The following is a 10109-nucleotide window of genomic DNA, read 5'->3' as shown; positions in this document are numbered from 1 at the left end:
AATCAACTAGAAGTCACACCTCATAAAGCGGAGATCACTAATTCGAATCCTTCCTCTCCCTCCCCTCGTGTAGACATGTCAAAAAATAAAAAATAAAAAATCAAGTTTCGATGATTATGGACTTCTTGATAACAGTCCTTTCATCCATAGGACACGGCAAAATCATCATTTTCGCCAAAAACCTATAAGATCTCTTTGTAGTAGTCTAGATAAAATATACAGAGAGCTTATATTTGAAGGTGGATTTTTTTAACCATTCACATGTAACCTACACTAGAAGCGTAGGGAAGGTTAATCAAGGATAATTTTGATAGTCTCTTTTAATAACCCTTTTATATATCTTTCTTTGGAAATTTCTGGAAAATATTTGCTACAACAATCTTTTCTTTTCTTTTCTTTTCTTCTTCTTCTTCTTCTTCTTTTTTTTTTTTTTTTTTTTTTTTTTTTTTCATGTTAAATTATTCCATTGGTTGAAAATGTTCATCAAAGGTAAGCTAGAGAGAGAGACAGCTCAACTCTCACTTCCAAATTGCTGCTGGATGTCCTGGAAGGATACGGTGGCAGATCCCCTCCTTTTAGCCTTCTGCTGAGAAGAATGTTCCCTCCATCCTGTCATGTAAATAACCTACAATCAAGAGCCGTGTCAAAAATAGGGTACAATAGACCATCCTTGATTTGGTGCTTAGATTAAAGTTAAAACCAAAAATAAGATACTCCCCTTCAAATTTAGGGCACTAGTTTTTTCTCTTTTTGAGTGCTATTAAACAAAAGAATCTCAATTGAATCAGTAAAGCATGTAGATTCAAAATGAGTAACTACCAGCATCATGAATATGTTGACTGAAACATTGGACATCTACCTTTCTGTCAAAGAGTCAAAAGACTCTTAACATTTGCACAAAAACGAAAAAAAACATGATACTTTCCTTTTGGGCCATGCACATATCTTGCGACTTTGTACATATAAGCATGATGATTAAATTTTAATGAACCTGGGACAACAGTTGATGGCAATTGTTGTACTCAATTGTTCAAAATAGTGATATCTTGGTTATATTATTTTATAAATAATCCTACTAAAAATTGTTTAGGATTGCATTATTTTTGTAATTTCCTCAGCTTCAATAGACATTAGCAAGGAAAAACGTAGTTAATGTAGGAAGTAGTGAAGGAAGGAAGATATTATGCTCACCTGGAAGGTTGCAGGGATGGTGCCATCTTCTGCAGCAAACATTGAGTCATAAATAGCTGCGGTTGCCAGGGCTGTTTCTCTCTTTAGGATCTGGTTTTATTAATGGAAACATCAATTTTTAACTGAGACTTACTGAGGTAGCACATGCTCTGTTCTTGGTTATAACATATTCATCGGAAACAAACATGTTCAGTATTCAAAAAATCAAAGAATCTCACAGCATTCCTTTGAAGAAGGGCATTGGTTTCACCCATTGCACGCAAGTGTTCTATCAGCTCCATAGCTACACCAAACAGATAGAGAGAAGAATATTAAAAAAGGAAAAGAAAAAGGCAAAAGCCTGGAGACAGAAGGGTAACCATCACAAAAAAAAAAAACATATGTCAAACAAGACTGATCCGATTACACATCTAATAGGCAAACTTATATCTTATCCGCTTTAAAATATTGACCATGCCTTTGAATTGAAAAGTCAATCAAAGCATAAGTTGGTCAAGTGAAGAATTTGTTTTCATTGTTTTATTAATCTGTCAAATCTTTTCTACCAGACACATAAATTTGTCAAGCCAAGAAAAATTATAACAAAAATTAGAAGGCATAGATTTGGGTAAGGAACATTGAGCTTTTTTTTTTTTTTTTTGATAAGTAAACACAATTGCTTTAGACGTGCAACCCCAAGTACATAAGAAAAACACTTAGCTAGACAAAGAAAAAAATCAAGAAAACATGAAAGTTAGAAATATTTGAGACAAAGGCAGTTATCCAATGGTAAAAAGTTTTGAAGAAAAAATCCAATAATTCGACCATCATCCATTCCCGTTATTTGAAACTCCGATGATTTATTGCACCACATAAGGCAAGATGGTACCATCTTCCACATAGCAGCATTCCGATGCATACCAAAATGCCCTTTATAGCAAGCAAAAAAGTCTACCAATTGATTAGACATAACCCAAGCCAACCCTTGATAGGGCACTAGCCATCTCACAATGAAGTAAATGGTGGTCCACCGCTTTCTACAACTATCTATGGTAAGTATCTTCCCTAAGGCAGTCAACCAAGCAAAGAACACCATTCTTAAGGGAACCTTATTCCGGCAAATATTCCTTCAAGGGAAATAGTGCTAACATGGGAACAAGGACATTGTAGATGATTTAACATCAAACAACCCCTCCCCTCTCACTCGATCTATGTCGCCTTCAGATTAATTAGTTTTGGTCCAGGCCTTTGGGTTGTGGATGTGATCATTATCTTGGCCTTCGGGTCGAGTAGGAAAAGTTTCGGCATGAGAGTCTTTCCACTCTCAGGGTCGAGGAATAATTGATATCCATGCATTTGGTTGAGTCTGTCTGTCACAGATCTAGTATTAAATCTGATTTTAGTCATGGGTTAGCTGATTGATCTCGAATCTTGTACTAAACCTGGTAATCTTATAGCTTTATGCTATGGTTGCTTCAAAGCTTAGCTCTGTGATGTAAGAGCTTTATGCTCGTGGTATTATTGAATGAAATGTTATGTTTTACTCAAAAAAAAAAAAACATCAAACAACCCCTCTTGGAAATTACCCACCAAAGTTTGTCTTTGCCATCCCGTCTCAATATGAAGGAATACAACAAACTGAAAAATGAGGTAAAGGAATCCATCTCCCAGTCATGAGCCGCTTTGAGAAAGTTAACATTTCATTAATGAGAAACTAGAAAACTCCAAATGATCTGCAAAGGAAGCATCCTTACAACCACCATTGTTTCACCCTATGTACAAAACCCTATAATTTTAACCACGTGTTCTCAAACTTAAAATAGCTTCTACCTCCATGAAGACTTCCACAATAAAAAATGATAGGGAAATGATCTGAACACAATCTAGGCAACCTCTTCTGAGTCAAGTCAGAAAACTGAACCTTCAACTCAAGGGAAATTAAAAAATGTATTAATTCTAGGTGAAGGATCTCTATTGTTTGACCACGTAAAAGAACCTCCTACAATGGGGATGTCCATGAATCCCTGCTCAAAGATGGTCTGGAAACTCCACCATAGTTGGACTCAAGCGGGCATCACCTAATCTCTCTCTAGGAAAATGAGAAACGTTGGCCTCCCCCAATGCACTAGGGCAAGTTCCACCAGCTAATTCATCCCATAAAGGCCTTCTATTCCCATCAATATTAGCGCCATAAACACCAGCAAAAGCACAAGAAAATTGATTCTTCAACGTTTTTGAAAGAATAGGCAATCAAGAACTCCCCCATTAAAAATATGAGGAACAAAAAAGAAATACAAATGATTTCCCCATATCAACTGGAAAAACAAAACAAAACAAAAAATAAATAATAATAATAATAATAATAGAGTTTGTCTTTAGTTGGTAGAGCAAAGAAACCCTTGGCCCACCACAATATTAAGCATAAGATACCAAGTGAAGCATTATAGTAATGACGAACACTAACTTGAACTGATTTGACACTTGTAACTCATACACAATAAAGGGTATTTTGGTGAACAAAGTAGGAAGAGTACTGAATTAGTAAACAAGCAACTCATTGTTGTTCTACTCATGCAACAAGCTGTACGGGTGCCAATATATGCTAAACAAATATCGCATGCAGATAGGAAACTGCTTACCACTTGGATATTTAACAACATATTCATCAACATCAACACCAGGAAGGGTGAAGCCTGCCCTAGTCAAAAGATTCCCTGCATCCCGCACCTAAACAAGATGAGCAAAAAATCTGTTAATTGGTTCACAATGTCCAATAGGGCTTATTGTTGATGCTTATTCCTCAAGTACTTTCAAATTACCATGAACAAAATAAAAAAAAATTAGAGTGCAAGTGCTTAATTTAGTTAATTTGAGAACCAAAACATGCAGTGCAATAATTTTAACTTCTACTTCATTTTAACTTTTGGCTACCAATATGCATAAATATAATCTCAAGTACTTTCAAATTAACATGAACAAAATAAAAAATTAGAGTACAAGTGCTTAATTTAGTTAATTTGAGAACCAAAACATGCAATGCAATAATTTTAACTTCTATTTCATTTTAACTTTTAACTACTAATATACATAAATATAATCTCATTGACTAGAGGACGTTAAAACCATAAGTGCAAGAATGCTGAACATATTAAAATACATCAATCATGCAAAAATATTACTGCTTGAATTCATTTAAAAATCATAAATGAAAATAAGTTTTTCAATAAAGAAATTGAGCTGAATTCTTCAACAAAACATACTTGTGCCAAAGGTGATATTCGTGGACTGATGCCTCCTTCACGCTCCATTTGTGCCACAGTGCATGCTATTCTCAGCTCCCTAGTCACAAGTATGAGCAATTAGAAAAATCAACTAGGCATTTCCTGCATCTGTATGGGCATAAGTAAATAAACAAGTAAATGCAAAGGAATAGGCAACTTTAAGGTTTCTCCACCGAGGATAGCTGCTAAAAACAGGCCATCCGGCTTCAACGCTAATCTACACTGACAAAGATAAACATGTCTTAGACATTGCCACACGGACACACACATATATACACTGAAATAATAGCATGTGCTTAATAATGTTCGATATTTGTAATCATAAATTTGAAAGAATAAAGATGAAGTACCAACTGGTAGCATTTGACATTTCCAGTGTTTATTCTTTCTATAACCATGCACTTTTTTATATACGTACTTGCCCTTTGTGCGTCTAACAACACAGAAAATAAAATACAAAGATTACACATTTGTTCCCATGCAACTTTTCCATTTAATTAATTAAGTTTCTGTCTCTTTTTCTAATTCTATTGAATTTGTTGTATAAAAGACAACCAAAACGGAATCTAAGATTACAAACCTGTATCATGGCTCCTGGAAGATCATTTGTCCAGTGGAGCCCCAAGCAACTTATTACCAGATCTAGAGAGCTTCAAACCACAAATTGAGAGTACGTAAATAAATGAGAATTACCTAGTATAGTGATTTCACATGAACCTATAAAAGGAACTGTCAATGTACATGCACACCTCTCTTTGATAGGCAAAAACTCCTCATCGCCAACTATAAAGGACGTTTCAATGTTTTCATTATGCACGTCTTTCTCAGCATCCTCCTTACAAAATTTTACCATGTCATATGATGTATCCATCATGATGAGCTTTTCAATGGCACCTGGCATCATGGAAAGCGTTTGTGATATTACAATCTATAGAGGTACCATATCATAGACAAAAATAACATATTAGAGGGGGGGAAAGGCAGGTAAATGAAATACAACATTGCAGTAACTATCAATTTAAAGACAACTGACCACCTAACTCTAATTGTATGTGTAGCATCTTCCTCAATGGACAACCCAAAAAAAAAAAAAAAATCACCGCATTAAATCTAAAAAGGGTGGCCTTCATGCAAATTCTAATTCCCACAGTTCCCTCAAATCCAAAGTATTAAATCATGCTATCCTGGTTCTTCCTAATTCAAACCCAAATAAATTCTTTAATTTATACTGATTGCAGATTAATAATAGCTCGGCAAACTGTAAGAAAAAGCTAGATGCATGGTTGGAAGGGAAAAAAAGATACTGTTAAATGTTTACCACGACCACGTAACAAACGCCTGATAGCTTCCAATGAACCACCCAAACATAATGCTGTGGGAAATGCTTTTTTACAATCCTGCAAAAGGCAAACACATGGCTAGCGTAAACCTAAAGAGGAAACAATTCTAAAGGTTTACGGTCTTCAGACATTTAAGACTCTTTTGAATGATAAATAGTAAACACTCAAACTTTGTAAGTGAAGTTGCCATTGGTTACTACCAGGTAGAGAACCAAGATATTTATCTAGGGGGGCCAGGCGTAATATATATATATATATTCTAACAATTGATTTATGACTAAATCTTCAAATGCTCATACAAAAAATGCTTTATTTAAATTATAGAATGTAAGTAATATATGAGATAATTAAAGCGAGATTAAAAATGAAACAATTATTTTGGCACAGTTTCGTTTTTACACAATGCATCTGAGATACTAGAGAAGATGATTGCAACTTCAAATATATATAACAGTTTCAAAAATAATTCAAAATTTAATAGCATCTAGGCTAAAAAATAGATTGCATCCACAAATTAATTTTAATGAAAAAAATCATAAAATATATGTCAAACATTAAGCTTCATTGAGAAGAAACCTCAAGAAAGTAGTGAATTAAAAGAAAAAAGTACTAAAAAGAAGATGAAACTAACCATGATTTTGCCCAAAAAGCAAAAAATAACATAAAATGACTATGATTTCATGGTTTATGAGAGAAATTAAAAGTAACTAAAAAAAGGATGAAAGTGGTCATGATCACATGATTTATGAGTAGATGTTCAAGTCTCAATTTTGTTGGGGACAATATTCAGTATAAATAATTCCATGGGATTCAAATGAACTAAAGAATATCTTTTTTCTTTTTTGCGTGTTGGTTGACAACTACCAACAATATAATAAAGAGTAATGCTAGAAACTACATTTTTATCTCACACCTATCTTACAATGTTGACGTGAAAGTTCCAATCAACCATGGATTTTTTTAACAAAGACTACTCAAAGGATTGCTTGAGAATGCCATATCAGCATTGTGGGATAAAAACTTACTGGAAACAGGAGAAATAAAAAAAAAAAAAAAAGGAGGAAGAGGTGGATGGAAATCTCCTAAAAAACAGAAAAAGGAAAACAAAATGCATTCCAAAGAGCTTGAAACCCAAGAAGAGGCAAATATATTGAACCACAATTCTAAAGGATCAAAGAGTGAAGAAGTTGTATTCAGTAAATATTTGCCTATCTTCTAGGCAGGCCTCAATATTTGAATACAAGAGCTAACTGTTCCAACACAAGGTGTACAAATTGGTTACACAAAAAGCTGAGCACCTCACAATGTTAAGACCCTACTTCTCTGTAATGTGTCATTGCAGTGGGTTTTAACATTCAAATTTGGGGTGTGTTTCAAATAAGTTATCACACAACTCTAATATCTTAATCTTTGAACTGATTGCTTGTTAATAATTACAAAGATGATGATATCGACAAGATGACAACAAAAAAGAAAAAGAAAAAGGGGCCTCTATGGAGCAAAATGAAAAATTAGTCTATAGCCTCTTCTTCCATGAAGGTTTTAAAATCAACCCTCCATCTTTCTTTCGCAACTTAGAGCTACTAAAATAATTTTTCAAGTCTATTTTCATTTCTTATTCAAAAACAAGTTCCACACCAATGATAACAACAATATTAGAAAGCACCTACAGGGGCACGATTGTAATAACAATGATTGCAACACTCTGGGTGTAGAAGCCATCCAACCCTTCAGTAACGCTGAAGAACATGGAAACCATCTAAATAATAAATATACTTATTACTACCTCCAAGCGATCCAATAGATTCTCAGCAACAGTATCAACAAAACAATCCTTCGGACGCATCAACCAAGCAGCTCGATCACGCTGCCACCAAGAAACAACCTACATTAGAATACCAAAAACACATTTGCAACCCAGGAACAGATACATAAATGAAAAAAAAAAAGAAAAAAAAAGGGAGTTTGAGACCAGAGAGAGAGAGAGAGAGAGATTAAAACATGTAAAAAGATTATAAAGTAGACAGACTGTGAGAGGGCAAAGGTTTTGACAATCTCGTCATTTATTTTATTTTAAAATGAAAAAAGAAAAGATAAAAAGAGGTCAAGTTAACCATAAGAAAACCATCAGAAGCTGATCTATGCACCCTCTAAAATAGTAAAATTAACCAATCCACTGAAAAGACAGAATTGGAGTAGGAACAAGGGAAAGAGTGCCTCTGTGCCCTCAGTGCGTTTAATTTATCTTAAGTTTCTTCATTTTTTTCATCCAAACTTCACTATTTCATTTTCTGCAAGTGGCAAAAGGAAGCATAAAATTTGATAGAACTTAATGGTTAAGTATAACTGCCCCGTTTCTGGAAAAATTTGACAAAAACTGGAGCATAGAAGTTTAATTTATTTGGCAGGTTTTGGCCACAAATAAGGAATGATAATAATGTATTAAAATAAATCCAACCAAAATAATTAGCAAAATTTTGAAAAATTTGAAATTCAAACAACAAATTATTTTCCTTTCCTACTTTTTGCTCACTGCCCTAGAGGTCCAAAATTGGGACTCAAGCAACTTCATAGACATCCCTAACAGTTTCTCGAGTTTTCTAAACCAAGGAAACAACTTTAGCAAAAAAAAGGAAAACTTTAAATTTCTTTTCCTTTCACACATTTCTTCGAAACCAAACAGAATTTAGTGGCAGACTTCTAAAACCCAACGAGTACTTAGCTTCTTTTTTTCTTTCTAAACCATTTCTGATTACAAAGGAAAATAAAACATCTGACGCACCAAATCTAAACATAACACTTCCTTTCTTGTCCCAAAACTCGCACAATCCTAACATAGAACAACACGAAAATCTCTAAAAAAACAAAAACAAAATACCGTTGCATCTGGCAAACAAAACAAGTATAGAATGAAAAACGTGAAAGGAATTTCATCGTTTGGTCAGCATTCCGGCGAAGTACTTCAATTGCTCAAAAAAAAATAAAAACACTATATTCTGCACAATGAGAAAATATATATGTTTTTTGAATTACACCAGCCAAACAGCGAATAAGAAGGAAGAGTAGGAAAGATTTGAAAGGGAGTGAGAGTGAGACGAGACCTGTTTGCGTTTGAGGTGGCGATCGAAGATCTGGAGCTTCGAGCTCTGGAACTCATCAGTGGTGTTGGTGGTAGTGTCCGTACAGAAAGAACCGGAGGAGAAGATACGGTACGGTTCGTTTCTTGATCTTCTCCACAGAGACAACGAGCTTCTCTGATACTGAGAGAAAGCCCTCAACATTTCTATCTTAGGCAAACGGCGGCAAGTACAGCGCCTGTATGTATATAAATATTCGTGGAGAAAATGAAAGAAACATTTTAAACGTTAAAACATTTTCAAATGATAGGATTAAAATTGATGGTAGAGTTTTGTTTGGTAAAACTATTTGGAGGTTGTTTTTGCTTTTGATTGTTGTGCAAAAGGTAAAAATAATTTGAAGTATTTTATGAAAGTTTTATATCTCTTTGTTGTTTTTTTTTAGCTATCCCAAACAAAGTGTTGAAAGGCAAATTAGAATATTTGGTAAGGTTTTTGAAATGTGTTTAAAATTTTGAAAAGAGTTTTAAAAATAATAAAAATTAAAGATTAATTTGGTAGAAGCACATTTAAAAAAAAGTTTAAAAATAGTTTGGAAAGTTTTGAGAAGCATTTTGTAAAAGTTTGAAACAATTTTATAAAATGAAAAAATAATAAAAATTGAAAACCATAGTGCCAACATAGAACTAATGATGGCCACCACATACTGCTAAATTATTTGAGATTGCGTTTGAAAAATAGAGTTTTTAAGTTAAAAAGAGTTTTTGTGCAGAAGTTTCATTTTTAAGCTTTTGCTAAAAGTTTTTTTTTTTTTTTTTAATTATTTTTAGGCTTTTTGGACTCTTAAAAGTACTTTTAATTTTTTTAGTAAATGAATATTTATTTTTTAAATTAACTTTTTAATTATTAAAAACACTTTTAAATTTTCAAACATAATTCAAACAAGCCCTTTATAGGGTTACCACACAATCGCTGGTCGCGCAATTAGCCTTACGCTTAAAATTTTGTGTATGAATAATTCACAATTTAAAAAATATATAATAATAACTTATTTTTAAAGAATATTTTGTGTTTTATTTTCTAGGAGTGTTTTGAGTTTTTAGAAAATAAATAAATTATTGTTTGTTTTGAAAAGTTTGTCGGTTGAATTACATCCGAAAATCTGGTAACTGATACTTAAAAAGCGTTTGAGCGTTTGACGGTAAAAGGACTCTTGTAAAAGTTTGCCAAACAGGCCGGAC

General features: G+C 33.5%; 1 protein-coding gene across 2 annotated transcripts; it reads right to left on the bottom strand.

The window, feature by feature from the left end:
* Positions 1 to 448: 448 nt before the first annotated feature.
* LOC132180250 (putative methyltransferase At1g22800, mitochondrial) lies at positions 449 to 9102 on the bottom strand. Of its 2 annotated transcripts, none has more exons than XM_059593001.1 (11): positions 8893 to 9102; positions 7578 to 7658; positions 5770 to 5848; positions 5201 to 5345; positions 5032 to 5101; positions 4609 to 4673; positions 4431 to 4509; positions 3810 to 3897; positions 1410 to 1474; positions 1192 to 1281; positions 449 to 625 (listed from the first exon to the last, which is right to left on the bottom strand). In XM_059593001.1, exons 1-11 carry the CDS (start codon positions 9070 to 9072, stop codon positions 512 to 514), a joined length of 1056 nt encoding a protein of 351 aa, XP_059448984.1. In that variant the 5' UTR covers positions 9073 to 9102; the 3' UTR covers positions 449 to 511. The 2 variants fall into 2 exon arrangements, with proteins under 2 accessions (XP_059448984.1, XP_059448985.1); XM_059593002.1 differs by having other exon boundaries at positions 4625 to 4668.
* Positions 9103 to 10109: the final 1007 nt, after the last annotated feature.

Source organism: Corylus avellana, chromosome ca5 (genome assembly GCF_901000735.1).
Source record: "Corylus avellana chromosome ca5, CavTom2PMs-1.0".
Classification (NCBI taxonomy): domain Eukaryota; kingdom Viridiplantae; phylum Streptophyta; class Magnoliopsida; order Fagales; family Betulaceae; genus Corylus; species Corylus avellana.
Note: the sequence above shows the minus strand (reverse complement) of the source record. Positions and strands in the feature narration are given on the sequence as shown.